The sequence below is a fragment of the Anopheles coustani genome, chromosome 3 (genome assembly GCF_943734705.1).
Source record: "Anopheles coustani chromosome 3, idAnoCousDA_361_x.2, whole genome shotgun sequence".
Classification (NCBI taxonomy): domain Eukaryota; kingdom Metazoa; phylum Arthropoda; class Insecta; order Diptera; family Culicidae; genus Anopheles; species Anopheles coustani.
Genome location: NC_071288.1, coordinates 74,261,592 through 74,288,165, shown reverse-complemented (window position 1 = coordinate 74,288,165; position 26,574 = coordinate 74,261,592). Strand labels below are relative to the sequence as shown.

The following is a 26,574-nucleotide window of genomic DNA, read 5'->3' as shown; positions in this document are numbered from 1 at the left end:
TTCATCCGATTATTGGAGGATTATATTCCACCTACGACCTATCCTCCTACCGGCTTTACACGCTCCGAAGACAACTCTACTTCGGCGAAGAGAATGTATGCAAATACCTTCTTTACAGTAGGTTTTGCAAAATCAACTCAAACATTACACCAGGGGTCGGCAAAATAAGCCGAACAAGGGTAGCGGACGATCGCCGTCAAGCCATTTACACAACTGCGACTTGTTTGGAGTTAGCTCATATCTATTTCTAAAAAGACAAACTTTCTGACCCTGGAAGAGCTCAAACCCATGATGCAATCGGAAACCTGTGTGCAATGTCGCAGTGCAGTAAAATGTCGTTAAGGGTCCAACCTTGTTCGTTTTACAAGGGACTTAATTTGCGTAGTATCATTTCTAAAATCACATACTTAATTTTCTAGAGTGAACATCATGAGAAAAATGAGAACTGATATGACATGTTTGAACTTTACCTTAAAATAGCTTTCAAGTTTCATTGCCGCTCCCTGTATTTCATTTATTTCTCGAAAATCCATGTTTCAAGCCCTACAATTACTTCTGCCAGAAAAGATTTCAGAAGATCTTACGTTCATCAACAATTGGCACGAGTGTTTTTATATCCGATTTTAAATTTGTTAAAACTCTTAGAAAAACCATAAGTCTAGTATAAAAGTTTTAAAGTAAGAGATGTGCTCTTGCTCAATTTACCAATTACTCAATTAACTCCTGTACTCGATGAAGTCCGTAAATCTGAGAAAACTCTTCCTCATACAAGACCCATCCTCGGTTGTCTATATGTTGTATACCGGACATTTATAGTTCCAGTGCTCACACTAGCCTCCGAAACTTTGACTTGGTTCAAATCTGACAAAAGCTTCTTAGCCGAGTTCGAGAAGAAAATAATCCGATGGATTTTTCGTAAAGTTATTTTTGGCTGTCTTGAAAGACCTAAGTTAGGTCTAAGACATAGTTGACCAGATGAAGCGCCAATAAAGTAAATAAGTAATTACGCCATAATGAAGGATGGTTATTGTTTCTTGAAAACTAAAATACTGAATGTTTGCAACTTACAAATCTTTCGTCTTATGCCTTAACGCTAGCAGGTGCTGGGTTGAGATGAGCGGCGGTGGAGGTCGTTTCAGGAGTCCGCCTCGTATCCGAACCGTGGTGGACTTTAGATCTAGAACGAAAGGAAAAAAACAACAGGCGTTTAACATCACAAATAATAGCGCTGATGATTTGTTGGGGCGTAGAATATGGGCTATTTAGAAGAAAAGGGAATGCACCGGTTGGCCTTCCAGCACGAAAATGTCTGCCGCGAAGAATCAAAGGGACCGATCGGGAGTCTTAAGAGTTCTGACATTTACAGCAACAACGGGGCGCCCTTGCTAGAACGGGTGTAGGTTTATTGGAGTATCATTGACCAGTGGCGACCAGAGCTTAGACCGTCGGAGTCGACCAAAGGAGGTGTCCTAAGCACTGCACTGCATCAGCGCACTGGCGACATGAATCATCGTCACGGATCAAGCCGCAAAATAGGGGCAGCACTCGATCGCTTGTTGATGATCATCCGGGCGGCCGGTGACGGGTCCGGTCCTTTCTTAAGTCGCTTTAGTGTCAATTGACCACCGTTTGGTGTTTCGCACGATCCGTCAAATCCGGCGAAGGCGGCGGGTCGGCGGAGTTCCGGCTGGCGCAGGCTGACGTTTGTGGAGCACCGTTTTCGCTCACACAAACCCCGTGGGGCGAATGCAGATTTTTTGACGTCGGCAGCAAGGTGGAGATGCATTTAAAAAGATGCAGTCGCGCCACGCTTAGCCGCGGGCTTAAAGTGTTCGGCGGGGCTGAACCACGATTGGAGGTTGCGGTCGTGCGATGCTTCGACTTCCAGCAATAAATAAATGGGGAGGAAAAAAAAGCTAATAATAATAATAAACTCAAACTCCCCGCGGGTACATTCGTCTGGGAGATCCGTTCGGGGAGATCCGCGACCGTAAACTTGGACCGTTAAAAGTTACATTTACTCCGTCGAACCAGCAACATGCCCGCGAGAAACCGATGTTGGACAAATACCATTTGTGCTTTAAATCTGGACTTTTTTTCTACTCATTTTCGTTCGTTTACTCCATCATGCTCCCCCCCGGAACCCCCGACGGACGCAAATGACGAAACGAACGGTTTGCGCGCGCGCGCACACCCGAACGCAAATGGGAGCTTTTGTGAGTTTTCTGCCAGATTGCGGGTAGATTATTGCGGCAATTGCGCCCACGGGAGGTAGGGTGGAACGGGTAAAAATAAAATAAAAGTAAAACAAATGACCCACGCCGGCAGTGGCAGACGGGCATGCGATGCATGCGACAAAACAGTGGTGTGCAAGCATTAACATAAATAATGACCACACGCTGGTCAACGAAGTCGTCAGTCCCAGGCCGTACGATCGTTGAGGATCCGAGGGATGCTTTACATTTGTTTCGAAATGATTTTTCAAGCGGCGCTTGTAATTGTGGGAAAGATTGGCAGGAGTTTTTGGAAAGATTTTTTCACTGTTTTGTGTCTAAAAATGGTAGAAAAAGACAACATTACTTTAACATAAAATTTATTTTCATCCCCAAAAACTATAATAGCCCTTTCGCATATTTGTTTCATGCCATTTGAAACCTTTAGCAAAAAGCGAAACAAATATTCATGCTTTTGCACTTCAACGCCATATATAACCAACGTACGACAAGGTGAAGATTACAGATTTCCATTTCTTGTGGAGTTCCCGGCTTGATCATGATCTCTTGTTTGATTTTATTTCGATCAACGCAAGCTCACTAGTATCATACTCTCTCATCGGTCTTTATCGATGTGACCCAACGACATGGCCACTGTTCTTTTTTTCCGATTCCGATTCTTTCCGAAGCAGGGCATAACATAAGTTTGTCATTTTGACACCAGAAGATATTTTTATTATCTTGATCTTTTTATTAGCACGTGCTTGTTGGAGTAGAAATAAAGTGAAGAATTTTATGTGGTGGAGACTTTCATCACATGTTAAAGCCTTATGTAGAATGTATGCGGATACACGATCATAGGCATAACCTTTATTAATTAAAATTAACGAGTCCTTAATATGTTGCATATTATTTTGCTTTCTGCTGTCATTTGTTGTTTACTATGTTAAAAAAACCCAAATATTTTCACTTTAAATTGTTTATTTAATTATCGTTAAAAATTGAAATTGTTAGAATTTTGTCTCCATGAACTAGTTCAAGAGAACGATTGGAAGATGAAAGAAAAACACGTGAATTGTACTTTCGAAGGGAATTTCACACGATGCCGACCCTAAAAGAAGTGCCGTTCGTTTACGATGCACCCTATTGACCTCCTTGGTTGATCGAAGCAAAACACAAAAAACAAAAACAAAACTTAAATATTCAAATGTGACAATAAACCAATCTCCCGATGCCATGAAGATTGTGACAAAAACGAAGCAAACAAACCGAATCGCACCGGACGGCGGATTCAACCGAAAAGGCTTATCGGTGATGGGGCACTTTGGGAAACTCGGCAACATTCCCACCTGAGCGTCCAATCTCCGGGGCGGTCATAATTCTTGCTCCAATCGCACACTGTGCGCTCGCCGATGGAATGATATTGGCGATAAAATAAAATCCGATGGCCACCGATCGGGGAGTGAGGTTCGAGAGGTCAAGCCGTCGATCGGCGGCAGTTTGGTTGGCGCATCAAAAAAAAACACAAAATGTTCGTCGAGGTCGAGCGGGCGCGAGATAGCAATTTTCGGGGAAAGGTTTTCGGTACTAAAAAATTAAACGTTTAAAAATTGTCCAACGAGAAAGGATAAGAACTCGCGATGCCATTGCGCTGCTCACTTTTGCAGATTCAGCAGCATAAATATGTTTCAGTGCGGTCGAGGCGCGATTATGACCGACTTACTGAACTATTAATTTCGAATAAACGGCTTGCACCGAGTCGGCGATAAGTGCACTCCTTACGGCGGGAAGACGCATTCATAATGGGAACCTAATGGAGATGGTGGGACAGTTTGGGAACGTCAGGCTCCCTTCTGATGTTCGGCGGCACTCGAGCGAGAGAGTGCAGTGTACAGCATAAACGTTGGGATGATTATGATGATGATGATGATGGTGATGCGCGCGCATTTTCACTCGACCCATCAGCAAGGGAAAGGCAACACGCTAAAGGACGAGCAGCGGCGTAAATCGTACTTTCGAGGGGCATTAAAATGAGCGAAAAGGTAAAACGATGCGAACGGAGGAACTTTTGCTTTCCAAAACACAACCGGCACCGTTTGGGGGGACGATAAGCGATAAGTGGCCGATGATAAATAGATGCTGCTGCCAGTATTTGTTTAAGCTTACCGGCTGCAACGATGATGGTACCACGTTTACGCCGGGTAAATTATGGCCGATCGGTTGTAATCAGACGATAAGGTATACAACGTCCTCGATAGTATAGTGGTCAGTATCCCCGCCTGTCACGCGGGAGACCGGGGTTCGATTCCCCGTCGGGGAGAAAAGAGGCTTTTTTTAGTAGTGTTAGTAGTGCTTATACTAGGACTTGTATGCCATAGATCGCTTCTTATCCTTTCATCATAATATCATCCATCTTAAACAAAAAGAAAGTCAAAATACGAACCCAAAACAACCGTTTGCATCAATCAAGATTATAGACCATCATATATCATATCAACTTGTTTTACTTTACGGGAGGATTTAAAATTTACTATAAGTTTTAATATAAAGACATGTCCAACTGGTTTTAAAATTTCTGTATGATACTTCTTGTATTTACAAAATAGACAGACCAACTTTCTAACCTCTGCAACTTGTATGAGAACTGATGATGAAGTTATTTTGTTTTTCATTATTTATAGATTCGTCAAATATGTGAGTTTCAAAAACTTCGGTTGTTGCACAAGTTCAATCTTAGCATATATCCTCGATAGTATAGTGGTCAGTATCCCCGCCTGTCACGCGGGAGACCGGGGTTCGATTCCCCGTCGTGGAGAAATAGTATATTTTGTTTTGATGTAAACATCCCTAAAATACTAATTGTATAACAAACGGGATTCGAGATCATCTCCTAATATTGCTCAACAAAATTATAGACTGGATGCGCGGCTCCATGAGCTTCGTCAGGCTAAGACCGCTCAGCGATTGTAGCGTCACATAAGTATTAATTAAGCAAGGAATGACAAGCTGCGTCATGTCAAGATTAGAAAAATTTCCTAAATGTTATTCCATTGAAAAGTTTACTGTGACAAAAGCCTCATTTTCAAAACCTCATTTTATGCGAAACCATCAATAACTTTTTAAGAGAATCATTTTCCACGAATATAATTGTGTATTGACAAGTAATTTATTTTTTTACTTTTCAATTGAATATTTTTTAAATCGTTTTAAAATTGACAATCTTGAAATGTTGTCGGACAGAAGACAGGAAAAATAATGTTAAGCAAAATTACTATATTAGTAAATGTGCAGGACATTAGTTTTGCTAATCCATGTCCATTATCCTCGAACTATTCCTAGAATGTTCCTTGTCTTTAAGAACATCTTTACACGGATCTCATTAATTCATGTTAGTCAATCAATCTCATATTTTTAGCCAATAAAATAATGAGATAATTGAGTTGCAGACGAAATATTGAACATTTTGTAGAATTTATATTTGCAGTAAAGAATGTTTAGTATGTTAACATTCCTTTTATTACATGTTGTAAGTAAAGCTGAATGTATTATTGAATATTGTTATTCATATATGCAATCAAAATCAGATTGCTCATCTACTATCGTTCTTCTCGCTATAACCCTGTTTTATTTAGCTTCCCCTCAACCACAGCTGTATGTACAATGGATCGTGCATCTGTGAGATTTTGGTTTTAAATAGAATTTAGATGATATCATAAAATGCTAAATGGTACATTGGATGCTGCGGTGCCGGACTCAAAATCGGCTCCCCTCCGTCAGTATCCTCGATAGTATAGTGGTCAGTATCCCCGCCTGTCACGCGGGAGACCGGGGTTCGATTCCCCGTCGGGGAGGTAAATACTTTTTTAAATATACTTAGCTATGCTTTCTCCCATCAATCCAATATACCAGGGGTTGGGAACATTTCCTGATAGGGGCCAGATAATGAAAAAGAACCCAAATCCGCGGACCAGAACATTAAACGATGCTTTGATGTTCTGATATGAAACCGATAAACATGAGATAAAACATTTCAAAGTTACTCTTTTTACCATTAATTTTTATACTCATTTTCATTGAAATACGCGCTTTTTGAACATGTTGGTTTTTGTTACACTATGCATTACTTTTTTATATCACGCTTGAAGTAATTCGTCTGCCCAAATTATTTTACAATAGAAAGGTTTTAATGGCGTACTCTATTGGGAACCATATTTTGTTTCGTAATGGTGCCGAGAATTGTTTTACTGGAATGCACATATTGTGGAAGTAAAGATGTTATTTAGCCACGGAACTCAGAACCAGCTTCACGAGATTGGTACATTGTAGATGGATGAATAGTGAAAATAAAAGATAAAAAAGTCTAACAAAGTATTCTTGGCATTTAAAAACTTCATTAACAGATTCAACATACGCTTTTAAGGAAATATGAATATGAAGGAAGCATTCAAAACAAGGTTGTAAAATAAACTTATCATTAATTATGCTAAAATTCAATTTTCTTCTTTTTAACTTGAAAAAATAAATTGTAAAAAAATGGTTAACTAAAATAGGTTCATGGGGAATTTAATACTTTTTGCTAAATGTACCCAAATGCAATCGATTATTGTTTCATGGAGATTGTTTGCTATTATTATTTTCTACTTTTTCACTCTATGGGTACACGATTCTGTATTAGCTGTTCTTATTTGTTCAGACATTTGACTGTTTGTTTAAAATAGATTTATTTGTGATATCATCCAAACCAGTTGCGCAAATTTGAATCCAAATTAGCGCACCGACTCAGATTGTGCAAATTTCACCATCAACATCCTCGATAGTATAGTGGTCAGTATCCCCGCCTGTCACGCGGGAGACCGGGGTTCGATTCCCCGTCGGGGAGAGACAAATTAATTTTTGTTCGCTTTTTGCCAAGTTCCATGGTCATGTTTTCATTTTAGCGTCTCTGGCGAGCTCTTGAACAAACATCGTTTCAAATGTCTCTTTTATACGCATCGTAAGAACACTGCAAAAGCATTAACGAACATATTTAGATACCTTACAAAACTATGTAACTCTGCATTGGGGGGACTAATAAAATGGTTCGTTTACGTTCACTCGTACTGCTCGCAAGAGGTAGGAAATGGTTCGCGTCGGTAGAAAGTTTCCTCTGCATACAAGATGCGCTAAATTGTCCAACATGTTACATTGAGGAGTACAATTTGAGTTGTCTAGTCCCGAGGGCGCCTGGTCGCTTTAACCAACTAGGCCGACATCGCCGGACCGGGTCGAATGCTCATAAATTCGTATCCGTGCACGCATTATTGCGTAAATTGCCGGACCGCCGGAGTAAGGTACGGCGCACGGTGGGATGGATGCAATTTAGTACGCTTGTAAAACGGCTCTGATTTTGCCCTAAAAATCCCTTTCCACGCCACGATCGGATCGGATCGGAGCTATGGAGAGGCAGCTTAGATCGGATCGTTGCTGTTTCTTTCACCCTGTGGACTAAAGGTATCCCCAATAGACAAACCACGTAGTCGCGGGGGGTTTTTTTCGCCCCTGATTTGTTGACCAGAAGTCCTCCGAAGGGTTACGTTGAACACGAGCGAACATATACGGTCGAGGATAGGATCTAAACGGTCCTCCCCCCCCCTTTACGCTGGACTCCGGAAACACTACTCTTTGGAGTCGGACCGTAAAATTGTCGACCTCACCTGACGAGCAAAAATACGGACGACAATTGGCCGCCCAAGAAAGCGGGCGGCGAAAGGCGAACAACGGAAGCTTTAAAATACCCCAACTCCCTGGGTCCCGCTCTTAGCTCGGGCTAACGGATGACCGTTGCGAGATAATTGAAGAAATTCTACACGTCTTCGCCTATCGGCTCGTAGCCGGTCGGCTTATGGGGGATTCGATCTCTTCAACGTCCGACGCTGACGATGCGCCTATACCGTGGACTATCTTCCATCCTGCGATAGAGAAAATGCACATGATTTCCTCCCGGGATCTTCGGTGCGCCTCCAGCACAGATTTGTACTTCTTTTTTCCCCAGCCCTCCTCCACTGGTTGGGACTTGAGATTCAACCAATGCAGGTGCGGTTCGCATTCGCAAAAAGAGACGGGGATTGGCGAAGGAAATAAAACAGAAACGTCCAGTATCAGTCGGCAGCAATCGGTAGCGCATAAAATATTCGTGTCACCACCGCGTGTCGTCAGCTTGCAGCGCAAGACCTAAGATGCTGCGGGAATGATCCTCCCAGTGATTGGCCGGTCCTAGAGAAGACAAACAAAAACCATCCGCCTGGGAGACCGGGAGAAGGCATTCTTTGGTGGGCCCGAGGAGAAGGAGGAGGTGAGCTCTCCTAACGACAATTCCTTCGGTCGAGGAACCCCGGGAATGCCGGGGCATAAGTAGGCACCGCCGGTGACAGTTACGCTTCGTTACCAGGCATTGTTACCCGGGCGAGTTCCGCCACGAGGTACGTCCGGAATCCGTCGGCCGGCGAATAGATTATTTGTCTTTCAAGAGCCAGGACGGGCAGGGATTTCCTCCAGCACCTCCGCAACTGGGTCTGCTGAAGCTGTAAATCTTCTTTTATTCACCTTCGCTCGCACGATCGAGTGGAGATGTTTTTCGTTTCGTTTTTGTGTTTGTTTGTTGGCGGGGGTTTTGTTTTTCTTGTGCTTTCGCCGGGAAGAAAGTTTCCACCGGTTCGGGAAGGGAGGATGCAGGGTCGTGCTCGAGTGGTGGCATGATAGCCAAATGGTCATGCCAAGTGAATCCGACCCTCTGCACACGTCTCCCATCTCCGCCACGAATGGTGGCCAGCCGATTTACCCGAGAGGACCTTTCCATTTTTTCCACCTGCAAATCCTGGGACCTCCGTTTCGCTTACCTCCGGCACGATCTTCTGGAAACCGTGGAAACCGGCGTGGGTAGGGCGCAAGATCCGTTACCGATAGGGCTCCGTACGTGGAGGAAAAATACATTTTCATTATTCAAATCGATGGACAATAATATTATGTAAATCCGATTGAAATGTGTTCGGGTCGGGTGAAAAATCGTTCCCGCACACATTCGCTTCCGGGTTTGTTTTTCCTCTCCCGTATGAAGAAGTGGCTGCCCGATGGAAAAATTGCCCCTGAAATGAATAATTCTTCGTCGAAAGAGTCTCAGTAGCTGAGAGCAGAAAAAAAAACAAACGACTCAAGGAGCCTTCATTTGAGAGCACGATAAAGACAATTTAAGAGTTGACAAATGTGTACATCCAGAGAGATGCACTGAAAGAGACCGAGTTCTGATGGAAAACGAGGTCGGATATTTGCAATTTATACATTGTTTCAACGCAATCCTCCGAATATTTGTTAATTTTCAATCATTGTTAGCAACTTTAGTATTTTTCATTTTATTTAGAGAAGCAAAGGTTTAGGGAAGAAAATTAATTAAATTTGCATTGTATAAATTGCAAGTAGAAAATTAATAACAACTTTATAGCTTAGAAAACCGATCTAATTCATTGTTTTAATAACAACCAAAAGGTACAAAAGTTAGCAAAGAATCAACTAACCTAACAAGAGGAATTAATGAAACCCTCTTCTAAAATCGTTAAAGAATTGGGTTTAAATTGGGAACATTTGATGATGAAACAGAGTTTACAAAAAAAACATCACACATGATCGCTTAGATTTCAAAAGTTTATTTGTCAACGTTGTTTAATATGTTTGTTCTAAATATACTATGTCAAAAAGTTTAAAAATCTTTTTGATGTATTAAATCTTTTGCTGTTGTTGTCTTCTAATGACACTTCACAGTATGTTAACCAGTTTTTAGCGTTCCTTACCTTAGCTCTCGAACAACCAACATCGCAGTAGGGCCAGGTCCGATGACAGATTCGAACATGACTGACGACAAAACAACAACACGCGGAAACAGACAATAAACAAAAAACAAATGTCTTTTCCATCGGCGTCCGCCTTCGTGTCGCTCGTGAGCCGCACTTTACAATGTACCATCCTTCCCGTGCCTCGTTAGATTTTCCCCGGTCTACCGCCCTCCTCCTCCCCATCAACGGGTGGCGCGTATAAATTTAAACCCGTTAGCCTTTTTGTCTCCCATTTTCCCGGGCGAGGTGGTGTTCTTCTCTTCGTCGTCGTCGTCGTCGTCGTTGCTGTCGTGACGTGACACACTGCCAGATCTTGGTCAGATCTGTCTGCCAACCCCCTCAGGCGGTGTGGGGTAGAGCGGTATGGGGTTATTTTTTCACTTTTTCGAGAAGATTCCTGCGCTCGCCGGCGCGTCTGCTCAATCCCACCGGGATGACGACGACGACGACGACGACGATGATGATGATGGTGATGATACGAAGAAAAACACGAACCATGTGGTAAGGGCGTCCGATCGGGGTGAAAGGGCGGGCGGGGATGGGTGCGACAGGTCACGATGGTTGACTTTGCCGTCTCCTCCCGGTCGCGCCCAGCTGCAGCCCTTCTGCCAAAGTACGAATGTAACATTTTATCACTTTTATCTCCCCGAGGGAGGAGAAACCTTCCCTTTACCTTCCACGATCGCTCCTTCGGCTGCCACATTTGTAATGCATATATATGCAAACGCGAAACAAGGGTTTCTTTCTTTTTTCCCTCCACCACAGAGGTGTTGCCTCGTCGCAAAAAATGTCGCGTTCCTTGAGGCGAGAAAAGCCAGCGTTCCGCGCGGGTCGTGATTTCGTGGATCAGCTGCAGCCAAGTGCTATTTAAACGTTTTATCAACGAGCAAACACCGTATCCCTGACGAATTATGAACCTCGGTATTTGCAACCCTACCGGTGGGGTTTTCAATTTGTTTGTTTATTTAGCCATGCTTCTGCGGAAAAGATGAGTTAGATTTCACATTGGCTGGAAGACGTTTAGTTAACCGATTTTAATAATTGGTTGACAAATGGGTTAGTTTTAGTTGCAAGTAGCGTTTATATTTTCCAAGCATAAAACAAATTTATCTTCAACTTAATGAATCTTACGATACGTAGAAGATACTGTATAAACATGGTGCTCAGTATGTTTGTTGTTATGGAGCAAACATGCTTTACGAGAAGCTTTAGATATCAAACCTAATCTTGTTTCATTCTAATGGATCAATCTACTGTACTTCTATGCTCATAGCTTTACAAACCTTCTGACCCCGATTTTTTCATGCTTGAACCGAAATACATCGCGTATTTAAAGAAAAAGTTCCATCTACGCACCCATTAACAACCTATTTGCTCCCGGTGGGGAGGGTCTTAATGATCACCCTCAACGCAGCTGGGTCGATACTCCCACATAGTCCTCAAGATTCGGTGAACTTCGACACAGAGGGTATAATTTGCGCTTACAACAAGTGCCGCACATGAAGTGCTGGCAACAATTTCTCTTCCAAAAACCTCTTCGTAAACCAGTGATGAAAAATTAAATAAATGATTGATTGCTGAGCGCAAAGTTTCGGAAGTCTCTTAGCTAAATATTGTGAGTGTGATCAAGTACTAATGCTGACACGGTTTTTATTCGGTCAATTCAAAAAGGTCTTACATGAAGGCTTGTTTATTTTTTAAACGAAAGAGTTTTATACAACAGGGGTTCTATTTATATCACACAAATTTTATTCATTATTAAAGGGAAATTTGAAACTTGTGTGACATGTGTAGAGATTTTCCTTAACAGGATGACAGCTGAAAAGAAAATAACTTACTTCTCTTAAAGAGTTGAACAAAGATTGAGTAATGTTTAGGTTGTTGCTTGTAAGCTTTTTTTTGTACTTTATCGTAGAACATGTCTAAATACACTTGCAGGTTACTTATCAAGGTTTTCGTTCTTTGCTGGTAGAAATAAAGGCGATGCTATCGGCATAAGGAGGGAATATCAGAAGTATTATATAGTGTGGGGCCTAAGATACTTGCTTATGAAACTTCTGCAGAGAAATCAAATATGTTTGAGTACATGTCATGCAAAAAAACTTGAAAGTTTGGAGAAGTAGCTCTGTACCATTTTGATAAGGAGCATAGAGAAGTTTAATTTAAATAGCCTATGAATCAGATCGTCGTGCCATCGAAGGCTTCAATATCTATTAAAGCCATAGCAGAAGATTTGTGATTTATTTTAGCATTTGTAATGTGGTTGGCAACTCGAATTAGTTTAAGGGTAGTGGAGTGGCCGGAAATTATATCCCACGAATACTGCTATTCTGTATTAAACGCTAAATAATAGCAAAATTAGTATTAATATTTTCGAAGGAGATGAATACGTTTGTTACATCATTTATGAGTTCCGCGTTCAGTTGTTCTTTTTGGAATGCCTCTTCAAAGCAGATTGAGCCAACGGCTTTCAAAACGAAGCGTACCTCCGTTCGGATAACTCCACGCATAAGCTTGGCGTTATCAGAAGGTCATAGTGATTTCGTTTTGCTACATCATGCAAAATACCATCTCAAGGGTATTGGAGGTGGTTCCACACGAACAAAAACTTGCTTACCGGCGACCCCGAAAAAAAACTCATCCTCCCATAAAACATCGTCCAAATTTAGTGGCGGGCAATAAATTACACACCTGTTCCGTCGGGCTGGACCGGTGCCTCGTACGGGGTCCCGTTTGTTTTTTGCGCAACTCGCTGCCCAAACCCGCCAAACGCCTCCATAATCGAAAGGAGGCGTCCCTCTAGCAGCCCGGCAAAGACTCCGCGCGGCCGGGAGGGACCCCATTTGCGCCCACAAAAGTACAGACCCGGGCGCAGTCGCAAGTAACGGTGGCGAATTTGCGGCCTAATTGAAATCGGTCAATTTGCGGTCGGCTTTGGGCGAGGGAGGAGGTAAGAGGGTGGGCGCAAAAATGTGTGCAAATCTTGCGTCAAGTGGTGTCGACGCCAAGGGTAGGCATTATCGCGTACACGGTCCCTCATCCTTCGCGAGGATGGAAAAAAAAGAGGAATACGGAAAAAAAACCACACGCTTGGAATGATCAGTGAATTGAACGACGTTTTGACACTTGCGTATTTGGATGCGCCTTCGGATACGGCGCAAAGCCAGGGCCGTAGGGGCCGCGCACTGGGAAAACAGATTTTTCCCGCCCACCCCAACCCACCACCACGCAACGCGCGTACACCGTTCGCGTCGGCTTTAGGGTCTGTAATTTTCAAAAGACTCCCTAGGTCCGGGTAAAGGGTGGCTTTCCGTTGGTCGGGCCGCCCGAAAAAGGTGGGTCCATGTAAAATGACTGCTTGTTTTTGGATTATAGCGTGCGGTGCGCTCGCGTGCGTGCGTGTGTGTGCATTAGGAGTCATACCAATTTTTTTCTCTTGTACTTGTTTAATGTCGTCTCCATTGCACTCGGCTCAGAGTTGCGCAGTGGATCTAAGACGTGCGCTGTCGAAGGTCGCGAACGTGCGTTCCTATCCTGGGACCGCGCCGAGCGAAGGAATTATTCATGAAGTCAGCAAATTTGGAAGATAGCGTGCACATTCAGCGAGTGTTTTGAAAGGTTGATGGAATGAGACAGCTTCGACAAGATGAGTTATAACTCGGGTGTTTGCGTTTAGATGCCTGCCTCCAGCCTTCAAAACCATCCCATACAGTTTGGTCTATTCTGTTGGAATTTCAATGTTTTCTATCTTTTTTGATTAAATTTCAATGTGTTTTTCCAGTATTTTATTTTGTTTTATATTTTGATGGACCAATAACATATTTTTAATACTTATAATTTACAGTACCTACATTATTTGTAAGATAAAATCTACAATTTTCATGTTTTGAATATATCGTTTTGAATTTCTAATCAGAGTTGGAAGATATCATATTTATAATACTTTAATTTATAGTACCTACATTATTTGTAAGATAAAAACTACAATTTTCATGTTTTGAATTTCTAATCAGAGTTGTAACAAATAGTATATTTAATACTTTTAATTTATACTGTTAGCATGATTTGAAGGGAAAAACTACAATTATCATGCGTTGAATATAACGTTTTGATTTCTAATCAGAGTATAAACTTTTTAATTTATGTTTATAGCTCAAGAGTTTTGCATTTGTTTTACGGTTTTAATTTATTGACATCTTTGATATAGTGTTGATATTGAAAGTGTTTGAATTCCAACGATAACTTGTTCCTTTTACAGCTTTCTTTTCTACCAGTTGTACATTTTTTGGCAACTTTTGGCAACTAAAATAAGATTATTGGTAGCTTTTATAAAACATAATTTAATATTTGTTGATTCACCTTTTTCAGCATTTAAAAAAATTAATTTTGCATTTCTTAAAAAAAACAACTTTTCTTTTCTTCCTCATTCTTTTCTGCGGTGGGACTTTTTTTTTCTAACCTCGCCCCATACAACCCACCCAAAGTGACAGGTGTCCATCTGTTTGGCTCCAGCGTTGGGCCCACATGTTGCGTTTTTCGACGAGCCGGCCATTGTGTAAAACATGAATGTCATGTTAGGGGAAAGGTACCGCCTCATGCCCGGACAAAGCGGGCCACACGAGCAATTCGCGAGCGCTAGGAAAGCATTTTGGGGGGAATTTCATTCCGGCGGCGCGGGAGCGGGAAAAAAGTAAAAATCGAAACAGCTTCAAAGACGGCCGCGCACGGCTTTGATGATCGGCTGTGCGGTAAAAGACGTAGCGATGTTAGGCAGTAAAACAATAAAAAAAAGAAAGCACGACAATAATCCATCTGCATGAGCGCGCGCGCGCACGCGGGCTCTGTAACTATTTCCCGGCCCTGCTCGCAATCGCATCGGGATGGCTTTATTTGCTTCCCGTGGATCATGTGCCACATCAAGCTATGCTGGTGGCCATAACGTAGCAGTTTGTGTATGTTTTTTCACCGTTTGGAGAAAAAAAACAAGCTGTATGCATTTCGATACTCCAGCACCCTTGGTTGTAATGTTACGATACATTTACCGATCACAGTTGATGGGTTTTGCAAACCATTGAAGTGCTTTTCTAAGTAGTCCTTCGAAAATCTTTTGAGCCAAAAAAAAAATAGTTTGCTTTTAAGTTTCCTTCCACTCGTGTTAATTACGCACCGGTCGAAATGAATTGGCTTCAAGCATAGCTAATTACACCAACTTGTCACCTTCACCGTTGAAGGTTGTCCTTGCAAAGCAAAATTTATAGTGTGAAGATAAAACATGATTGTGTACTTACTGTTAATTGTTTTACTTCTACCCAAAGATCGTTTTGTGATAAGTGATTTGGCAGAGGAATTTTGAACCTCGCATATGCAACGAATTGGAAAGCAAAGTTCGCAAATGAAAACGAAGGAAAATGAAACAAGAAAAGTGTAAGCATTACTTTTAGAAGAAGTGCATCGCCGTCGGTAGAGAATAATCGTCATTAGCGCAATTAGCAACAGATACACCAATTAGCGCGAAACGATAGCCCGGTGAAAATAAATCTTCCGCACGCTTCGCTCAACCCGAGATGTATCGCAAAAAGAAAAGCGTTTTGCCTCAAATTTCGTGTTAATCCGGATTAAAATAGTCTTAAGCGCCTGCGACCATCATCACCCTCCGCCTGTGTGTTGACATAATTGAGCCTTTGCTTTCAGGTTTATCTGCGCCTACAAATTACGGTTCCCAAACCGTCCCCGGGCCGCTTGAGGCGCTGTCTCCGTTGGGGTTTTGTTGACAAAATAAAAGTTAACCCAACATTCGCACAGCCACGGTCCGGTTCCATGCCCTCCGGGAAGATTTATTACCAGACACTTGTATTTTTTTTTTATGCCTGCAAATGATATCCAGTCCGCTTATCCACTCTTCTCGGGTGTACTTCTTCGGGCGAACATGACCTCTAGGCAACGCGCGAGCTACAGCGGCTCTCGTTTTGCGCTGCAGGTGAATGGCTCGGAAGGGCGAACTTATTGCCTAGCGTCATCCTCACCTCAGGATCGCTTTCATCTGCACTTGCATCACGCGGGAACCGGCAAATGCCTTTACGTTTTCCGTGCACCTGAAAACTCGACAAGCGACGATGAAAACCTGTTCGCCCGATAGAAGTCGGACATGGCACTAGCTGTCCCGACCAATTCGATGGCGATTTTCAATAAATTTTTCATTTGCCCAATAAACTGTTATCCTCGCCCTGGCGTTCCCCGCACGTGGACTGCGCGAATGTGTGCCGCTAAACTAAACTAAACGCTAAACGTGAGTGTCAGCACCGACTTTCCACCGGAATTGTAGGAAAATGAAGAAAAACAAAAAACTACAAGACAATATTTCGAAGCATAAAAACACAACCCTTTTGGGAAAGCCGCCGCAGCTAAAGCTTCCCTTGCGCTTCGAACGTGCAGAACGAAGCGGAATTAGACGAGACCCCGTTCCGAGTTACATCTCTGACATCGGCTCGACTGTTTGCGGCGCAGCACACAACACGACCAATGCCACTCTCATTAGTCAGCGTAATGAATTAATTAAAATGTAAAATGATATGTTTTTCCGATTCGCAGCAGCTCGCCCGATGATGGAGGGCCGTCCCTGAGGGTTAACGCATCGTGTACGCCGTTTTGCGGAGAGCATTCGAACCGCTTAGCGGCGCGATTACAAGTCAAATGAGCTAATAAATGGTACAGAAATCCATTTAGCAGGTTCTCTCCACCGTGAGGTCACGCTTTTGGCACGAATGTGCGCCAGGTTCTTGGTTTGGATTTGTGCGTTCACCTAAATGGACGTCGTAATTTTTAATCGATGTGAAATATACCTACATGGATTCGCAATGTGTTGAACTACCGAATAGTGTATTCCTCAGATCGAGTTTGCAGTGAATGATAATGATTGCAAATATTTCAAACACTCATAAACGACAGCTTCCCTTTAGTAACACCACCAAGAATTTGAATATAACATATAACTTTTATATTTTGTAAAGTGTTGGAAGAAACCAAATAGGACAATACATTAACAGCCTTCTAATCTAGGAATGATAAAAATGATAGAATTAGATAAAAAATGTAAGAAAAAAATATAAGGTGTTTGTTGCATAATATGTAGTTTTAAATATAGGAAACTCGAAAAAAGCGTTAAAAGAAAAACTAAAAATTTAAAGTGTTTGCAAAACATGATGATTTCTGTGTGTTTTTGACTTACCAGTAAATCATCATTTACACTTTTATTTAAAAAAAATCATTTTACTTCTTACAAATTTGCATTTCATTATACAATCTTTACTTTATTCTCTACGTAATTTTCTTTAGATTAGCTATCTATTATCTTTATTCTATAATCTTTTCTATATTCTATATTCTATTATCTTCATTCTCTATGTAATTTTCTTGAGATTAGCACAGTCATTGTATGATTTCCATAAAAATAATGTATTATGTACGGAGTGAGAAGGGACAATTTGCAACGTTTAAAAAATCTCGATCTTCGAACGAAAGTTCTCTCTTAGTAGAAAGTTTAGAAACGTAAACGTGCATTATTACTACAGCTAACTGAACACGTCACATCTGTAATTTAATCTAAAATACCTTTGTTGTTTGTCAGGATTGTTTCAATCTGTCGCATAAATATGACAAGCAGCATTGTAAGGAACGAATTTTCAGTTAGGTATATGTTTTCGCTAAAAGTATTAAACGAATTAAAACATTCACAATCGCTACGAGAGCAATCTTAGATGGCGTATGTTCGATACAGTTGTCCACATGTCCATTGTTTCGTTTGCGTAATTTGATTATTGATTGAATGGAGCGATCTCTTCAAGTTTCTTGGCGTGCGCCCTTGTGCAAGTGTTTGCCATCGGCAGCCGATCATCTCACTTTTGACCTCTTTCGAAGGGGTCCAACAGCATGGCACGTGGCAGCATCGCCACCCTACCTTCCTAACCTGTCAAGCTCGGAAAACGAGAGGACAAACCCTTGAACGGTTCCCGAACACTCCATTGTCACCAGACGGTGTTGATCCGCGCCGTAACAAACCACAAAACGTTGTGTTGTGCGCCAGGTCAAGTGAAGTTTGATCCACTTCTGGACCTAGTTCGATCACTATCGCAATTTGTTCGGCCCACCCTGCTACCCGGTGGAGTTGGCCACCCGGGCAACAGGGCGCCCTATGGGCCCGCGCATTCAGAGAGTGTATTCGGTAGCGCGAAGCTGCTCGATGTTCGAAACGATTGTGATGTGTATTCGATGAGTGCGGTCTCGTTATTCGTCATGGAACAATTTAGGACTCTACGTTTGGTGAACATTTCAATCACGGAGGTGAGTCACAGTAGACCTCTCCTATAGCTTATAGGCGGCTTTAATCGTCCAGTGTTCTTATAAAGCTTAGGTTACGGATACCTTGTAAGACGTAATCGCGCTCTTCCTTGTCGCAAATCATCAAGAAAACGATTCAAAATAAGAGAAATTAGAGAAACGAAGTAAGAAATCACCGGAAGTCAGGCCCTTCTCAAATCAAATTGATACCAAACTGCTTCTCCAACATGGACACTCGCCAGACAAAGGTAGAATATTTAAAGCCTTGCCTGGGATATCTCAACCCTATATCAACGTTTCGACCGATTTCTTCCTCCCAAAACGAGCGAATGGAAAACAGCCCCATTCCCAAGGCGGTGGATGGAAAATTCATGAGAGTACCATTTGTATTTGCTCGACTTTTCGTACACGACCCGCCGGTGGAAGAAGCGGACGGACTGTGTCTGTACTCGTACTCGTACAGACCTTTTCCCTGCGAGCCCGCACCGTGGGAAACGTTGATAAGCTGCTGGGACGGTCCTTTTAGTCCGGTCGGTCAGCCGTGTCGAAACTATGGCGAAAATCAATGGCTCAATCGATCAATCTTAATCCGGCACCGGCCGGGGGCCGAGGAAAGGCGCTCTGGGATTTGAGTAATTGAGTGGCCGATGCTGAAATGTGTGTCATGCGTTTGTGCACTTGTCTTTCGGTGCCGGTTACACGCCGGCTCAACCGTTCTTGTTTGCAGGCTTCAGTTTATCTTTGGAGACATGTTTGTTTTAAAGCATTGCTTGTTATGTCGTTGCATAAGGAATGTGTAGAACGTTTATGGTTGGAAAAATATATATTACTAGTTTAACGTCCAGGGAATGCTTGGAAAAGAAGAAAGAAGGGGTGGAGAAAAAAGTTGTGTTTTAACTCTTGAGAGTTATTTACGTTTATTCAAAAGTAAGGCTTTGACCCTAGCCGACAAAACTTTATTCAAAACACTTCTAGGAGCATCGGTCGAAAATCAGTTCTGGACATAACCTTTTATTTCATGATATTTTCTTGTTTTGATAGGTTTAACTGAATGATTAAAATCCATTTAAAATGATTGAAATTTCAGCGATTCTCCCGTATTAACCTTGCTGTATAACCTTTGATGAATATACTTTGACATTGAATTACAGCAGTGGCCAGCGATACATTCATGTGCTGATTGATGTTTATTTTTGTTAAAACAATGATCGAACAAATCTTCAATCAACGTTTGCAGAGCTTAAAGATAATATGAAGACATTTTCAGAAGCGACGGTTCAGTATTGATGGAGTTTTTAGTGTACACAAAACTACAACAATACAAAAAAAGTTAAACTGTATAATAGATTGGAACGTAGATACATAAAATTGCTGAAACTATTAAAAACAGCTACAGCTACTAGAATAATTGAGTTTTTGGAATGAATTTATAATATTTACTGATCATTCTATAGAAGCCTGGTTAATCCTGAAACGGTTGAGGTTAGTAATAAAATGTTGTTTCAAATGAGATTATAATTTTCGCTTACAGCTTACGAATCATAATTGATGGAATTAGTTCCCGTGCGACCTTATCGCCATACGGAACGTACCGTAGAACATGTATGTTATGCGTCTGTTTGCGGTCATTAGACGCCTAATGAAACGTCGAACGATTCCGATTGACCGGCAGCTCACATTTATTGCCTGCTCGATATAATTGGCTTGCGCGCCAATTCGCATTTGTTCGCGTCCGGTCCGGGGCGGGAAAAAGTGAACTCTCTCAACCGTGTTTTGAACCGCTTGGGCCGCAAATGGCAGTTATAATCCTTACTTTACGCGGCGCGCAATGCTCGACGGGCGCAACACCAATCCGCCATTTTGGCGGGGGCGATAATTCTTGCGTCGCGATGGTGTAAAGAACGTTTTAAACACGCCGGCACGAGTGTTGGCTGCGTTTTGGACTAATCTAAATCGCAATCGCATTGCTATCCGACGTTCTAATCGAGGACGTCGGTGTTTGGGGCGATGGCGGAGAGACTTGCGGCAATAAAATATCTCGCCGAAGTGCAAGGCTAATTTGCGCAAGGGAGGTTCAATTCTCGCCTCGAACCGCTTCAACAAAAACACGCGTGGATTCGCGACCGGACGAACAGAGAGAACGAGCACGGTTCGCCATAATTTGTCCATAAAATGCACATGTTAATGATGCATGCTTCTCACCGCCGCGTGATTGGCACGCTCCACGATTGGCGAACAGTGTCTAGATCGATAGAAGACTAACCCCAGTCAGTACACGGTAATCCTAAATCCCATCAATCGAACCCGTGGCGCTTGCGAGGCTCTGCCTCACACCTCGGTAAGTTCTGGACTGTAAGAGGCCCTCCCGGAGTGCGCGCACTGATCGGAAGATCGTTAACTTGGTTAATGTGCTGCAGCTCGTAAAACCGGAACGGAACTGAACTGATCACGATCGGTGCAAGTGAACCGGACCGGGACGGGATCGATCCAAGAAACACAGGCTCCGAGTGGAATTGGTTTGATGTGGACAGAGGGACGCGAACCGGGCTGTACTCTGACTGTTTACGACCGACAACCTTTGATACCGTGGTTCGTCCTTCCTAATAGATTATTATTCCTGATTCGATTAAAAGTTCTGCACGGCTCGTTCCCGGCGTCTATCGAGTTAGAATCTCAATAAAGCACGGCGGAGGCGTCAAGAATGGGATTATTTTATGTGTATTTATTACGATCGCAAATAACACTCACGGCAGCCGATAAATTAGTTCTCAGAGGGTGCCAATTAGACGATTATCTAGCGATAATAAAACAAGAAAGGAACTAAATCGTTGAACACACTTTATACTCAGTTGAGTATCCTTAGATGTATTACAAAAACGATAAGATATTTAAACAATAAAATGTAAGAGAAATAAGAACTCTATTCGACAACTGAAATAAATAAAATAAAAAATGGTGTGAGAAAAGCTACTACCACTAGAGTTCATGATGAACGCTTTTTTGCCATAATTTACTCAACACGTCGTTTCGGTTGATTCATTAGGCAGATGGATCCATAAAGATTACGGTTTCATCACGAAATTTTTTGAGGAAACCCACGAGGACGAACGTCTGTCGAATGTGTTTTTTTTATGTGACTTTATGTGTTCGCTGAATATAAATATTGGCTGAAATGTAATCGACCCCTCTCCCGTTTTCAGCATCAGCGTGCCATATCCTTTCCCTTTTTTATTTCGTGAATAGTAAATCTTGCAGGAGAGAGAAAGAAAAAGTGCAACTTTTTGCATACTATCTTCTCTTTTCGTTCGCCGTTCGCGATGCTCATCTTCCTGGTGCATTTTTGAGAGGCAATAATTTTCCCCGCTTCGGAATCTCTACCCTTCCCGCGGGGCCAACAATTTGCCGGGTTTTATTTTACGACCATAATGAAAACATTTAATTGCCACCACCATCACCTCCGCCATAGTTCCCGGCGCAAGGCCGCAGCTCTGACAGCGCTCTGGCGTGGCGTGTTGCGTTTGTCACGTTCACTTTTGCGTTCGCCCAATGAAATTATCCCGCGGGGACTTTGGAGGGAGACGAAAACAGCTGGTCAGCGGCAGCATATCTTGCCGCGGATCGAAGTGATAAAAAATCATGTCCAGGTGATTCCGTTTGGCAACGTATGCGTTGTTTATGCCACGCGGAGATGTACACGTTTGAGGCGGGGACATATTTCATCAAATCGTAGGGAAACGACTCACCTTGAAGCTCGTCGGAATCGGCAAAGGCAGCAACCAATCCCAAGGCTACCAGCGTTATGTTTCTCTAGCGTGACCTGAGCATAATGTGTACGTTGGCACGGTGGTAAGCCACCAGACGAACTTACGGTGGAGAAGTATCATAAATTAATTGCAAATAGAAAGGAAACGATCCCCCTTCTCGAGAGGTGACGTAGTATTGCGCCACGGTGGAGTAGTCCCATGGGTGGGCAAAACGGAGGTAAGTTGACACACCAAGAGCCCATCCGCTGTACACTAGGCACCGGAGAGTGGAACAGCAGACCGCGAGGTACTCGGACGCAAATAATGGTCGCCAGTATTTAACACCACCAGCTCGAAATGGTGAACTCCAAGAGCCAGACTATACACTGAGAAGGAAGGACCACCAAGGGAACGCAGGGTGTGAGGGCACTACAGAACTGTCTTTTAATTTGTCCATTTTCAAATGAACTCCTCTCACCGAGGGGCGCGCGGCAAAATTGGAAAGCCTTCGAAAGCGGGCCGAAGTCTAGATCTAGTTCAAATCCTACCACTGACGTGGCCTTGGCGCCGCAAGGGTGTCTTCGAGTTTGCACCTCTCCGACGCTGGTCCATCTTGTGCGGTACACGACGGTAGTGGATACCGCCGACTGCGCCTCTCACCACCATGGGAGACGTGCTATAGAGTGTCAACTGCTTCCAAAAGGCGAAAGGGGAACGTCTAGCGACTCAAAGGAGCGAGGGATAGAGAGTTCACCTGCGGACATGGTGTAAAACGGCCCGGGCAGTATACACACAGTTGCTATCCGTGACTCCCCGGGAGGTGACCAATAAAAAACATTATTCTATGTGAAGCACGGTCATAAATGTAATTTAAATTTTATTCACCTTTATTATTTCACCGTCGAACCTGGGTTCCGACTGTTGGGTTTACCGTTTCCTCGCCGGTCGGAGGGAGGACTTCCAGCGCTGCAGGTGTGTGGGTAGACATTCCGTGGCAAGGTTAGGATAGGCCTTGAGAAATTCACCCACTCTCGGGAGTTCGGGAGATAGGCTCCGAGATATGGTCACTCTAGCGTGAAGTTCCTCGTTCGAGTGAGGTCCGCAAACACTCGCGGCTCGTCAGTGCAGACCCTCGATCGGAGATCATCAGATTTGGACACACCGGGTGCGGGTGTGTAACAGGCCACCTCCTCCTCCGCTCGCCCGCCCCCGCGCAACAAACCGGCACGTCATTTGCCTGGCGAGCCCGGTAGTCCGCGATCACAATCGGATGCCGAGATTTAGGAGCGCATATATGCACATGCTCTCCACACACCACCCGCCTTGATGGTGCTGTTTTTTCCTCCCCTCTCCTGGTGGCGGTCCTCCATCGCCCAAGCTAACCACCGGGTTGCGCTAATAGCAATAAGAACGAATTGTTCGCCGCTGGCAGATTTCTGCCCCGAGATGACCAGAAGATATATGGAGCTTGTTAACAGTGGTTACCCGGTGCACTGTAATTAATTATCCGCCAAGTGTTGTTCTTGTAGCGCAGCCTCGTTACCCGGGGGGTCCTTCGGGTGGACCTTTTGCCCGGCTCTTACTCCATTTACGCTAAGCTTCCGCCAGCGTCGAGCCGTGGATTAGCACAGCGGGCCGCATTTTTCACTTTTATGGACCAATCATCGAGATTGTAGAAGAATTTGTTTTTTTGTCCCTTCCTCCATCGTACGTACCAGCCTCTCAGGACTCGGTTGGCAGGTTGTGCAAGGCATCCCGAGCGCTAGAAATATGATCTGGTGCTTCATTTTGCAGGTTCTCTGTGTCGTTCAGCAATGGGGCAACAATTTTGTTGAAGCAAAACCCAATTCAAACCAATTGTGGTTTATGTAAAATATTAACTTTAAAAAGGTTAGATTCAGTTTTGAAGGTTGTTCATCTTAACAAAGTGTTTCGATAAAGTATCTTTACAACACTTGGAACATACTTCGTTACACAACAGCGTGTTACTTGTCAAAATTTTGTAAAATTCAATTTTGAGTTTTATCTAACCATTGGAACCTATTATTGTACTATTCTGAAAGGAACTCCAAGGATTATCACTGTCAATACTTCCATTCTCCAATTTCAATCCGATATTTTTATTTACTCTTTCTATTGACGAACCGCTCTGGGCAAGATAAATCACACAAATGGCTGATGAAACTGTTTGTAACTGTGATCTAATAAGGAGGAAAATGTCATTTTTGGTCACATTTGTAAGGGGCACCAGATTTGCTTGCAGCTATCTTGGCCGCTCTTTACATCGATAAAACAACAATATTTTTCGAGTACGTAAAACTCACGTAACGTTTTGATAATTCTTAAAAAACACTCAGACTTTGCGAAAAATATCACTTCTGATGCTTGCTTATTTTTTTATATAGGGCCAACTATACGCCTACAGCATAAATGGCTAAAAATTTGAAAGCATTGTAGACTTTACCTTCCAAACATTATATTTTATTAGAATAAATCGATATTCACGCTATTAAAAAGGTAAAAATGCGATTTTATTTAAAATCATAGTGATAATGGATGTCCTTTCCATTAAGGTCAACATTACATGCATGGTTCAAATCCCCATCCCTTGTTCTTCTTTTTCTTCCACTTTCTCGAGCATTGGTTTAATTTTTGAAAATATATCAGTTTGATCTATTTAGTAGTCCATACTGTTCTCGATTTTCGTTTCCAAATACCGCATTAAACGTTCTAATTGTAACTCTACTTGAGTCGATCCCTACATAGTCGATTGTAGATCCAAAATAATATTTTCTTTACTGTATTATCTAATTATAAATTTAAAAGTAAATCATACGAAATTAAAAACCAAACAAGTTTCTTCTAATCAATCATGAAATTCTTGCTATTGTTATGATGTTTTGTTCCTTAAAGGACCTCCTAAATTGACAGCCCTTACTTGAAATAGTGAAATGCGAAAGGATTGCCAATTATGTAATGGTACAACAAAACGGTTGGCAAAGTAAATTAAACACAATTGTCGGTGGAGAAATAGAACCTGGCTCTTGACACCCATTAGGTCGTAAAAACCATGTTCATTAGCTACCTGAGCTGTCCATCAGACGTCGGAAAGCGTGCAAGTGTACACGAGCTTCCATCTGACGGCATCGTTCTTACCCGTCACTCTAGAACTCTTCAGAACGTTCACTTTCGGCTTCGCTGGCGCAACGGTAGCGCTAGTAAACACCGAATACCGGGCATTGTCGTGCATTCCTGACACCTTCGCCCTATCTCTCCCTGGAATGGTGTGATTTTCCAACGAGTGAAACAAAAACGAAACCCCCCAAAACGAGGTCACTAAGTTGCAGCATCCCGTGCCGCACGGAGCGAACAAATCAAACATTGTCTTCCCCCGGACGACCCCCGAAGGGTTGCATTACGATGCACCCGAAGTATGCGGCCACCCTTACACGAGTGTGCCACCCTGATGATGTGTTGAAAACTCGTCGAGAAAAGCGGGAGCTCCGGCGCGGAATCCTTTCGAATTCCCATCGACGACTGTTTCGTCAAACGCCGAGCACGCATCACGTGGCATGCGGACGAAGGGGGGGGGGGGGGGGGGGGGGAGACCCACCCACAAATCACCCCAGCAATGTTGGCGGGTCGTGGAACGTTCGTCACCCCGAGACGGGCCGCCCCGTAAGTCCTCGGGAAGGAGTATCAGTTTTCGCTTTTGATTTTCGCGTTTTGAAACCACCGAAGGTACGAGGAAAAAGGGTTCGGGCAAAGGTTCGGTTCAAAGAAAAGAAGGAAACATTTGTGTAAGTGTTCCCCTGTGTGTGTGTGTGTATGGGGTGGGGGCGAACGATGCAAAGGGAGGGGAAGGAGCAGCAGTGTTGCATTATTATGTTGGCGCGCTTGCTCGTGATCGCATTCAAATGCTGCCCCCGTTGCACCGTTTCGCTCGGGCCCTTCCTAATGTGCGCTCTCGATCTAAACTTTCCCATCGATCGGGGTTCGGAAGACTGTCTGACGTTTCGGTCGCAGGCCACCGGCAGGTTCTCGCCGTGTTTGCCGTGTGTCGTGAGCGCTGCATTACACACACCGTACATGACCTAAACGACGGTTTCCAACCATTAAAGCCCATGTCGTCCATGCGGCTTCCTCCGTGGTCGCGAGTTTCGCTTTTCCGATCTTTCGCGCCGAGCGATGGCCAAGCGGACAAGACAATGCCGGTCGAGTTCGAGATGGGAAAAATAGAGAAAAACAAAAAATATATAAACTTGGAGAAGTATTCAAAACCACCAACCCCGGGGGCTGGGAAAAGTGGGGGAAAATCGTCACTCGATGTTTGGTGGTGCCGAACATAGGATGGAACATTGTTTTTCTTCCGTGCCTGAGATCGTGCCTTGCTGGTCGAGTGAGTAATAGATGGTTTTCCTT

General features: G+C 43.2%; 1 protein-coding gene and 4 non-coding genes across 5 annotated transcripts in view; 4 read left to right on the top strand and 1 right to left on the bottom strand.

Moving 5' to 3' along the window:
* LOC131266585 (Krueppel-like factor luna) overlaps positions 1-26,574 on the bottom strand; it is a 102,530-nt gene that overhangs the window by 1,871 nt on the left and 74,085 nt on the right. Inside the window, exon 4 of the mRNA XM_058269165.1 lies at positions 1,069-1,177. Within this exon, the coding sequence (XP_058125148.1) occupies positions 1,069-1,177 (109 nt within the window). The remainder of the gene's footprint in view (positions 1-1,068; positions 1,178-26,574) is intronic.
* Trnad-guc (transfer RNA aspartic acid (anticodon GUC)) lies at positions 4,462-4,533 on the top strand. The gene has a single exon. It is a non-coding gene; the product is annotated as a tRNA-Asp (tRNA).
* Trnad-guc (transfer RNA aspartic acid (anticodon GUC)) lies at positions 4,957-5,028 on the top strand. Its single transcript has one exon. It is a non-coding gene; the product is annotated as a tRNA-Asp (tRNA).
* Trnad-guc (transfer RNA aspartic acid (anticodon GUC)) lies at positions 5,993-6,064 on the top strand. Its single transcript has one exon. It is a non-coding gene; the product is annotated as a tRNA-Asp (tRNA).
* On the top strand, positions 7,021-7,092 carry Trnad-guc (transfer RNA aspartic acid (anticodon GUC)). The gene has a single exon. It is a non-coding gene; the product is annotated as a tRNA-Asp (tRNA).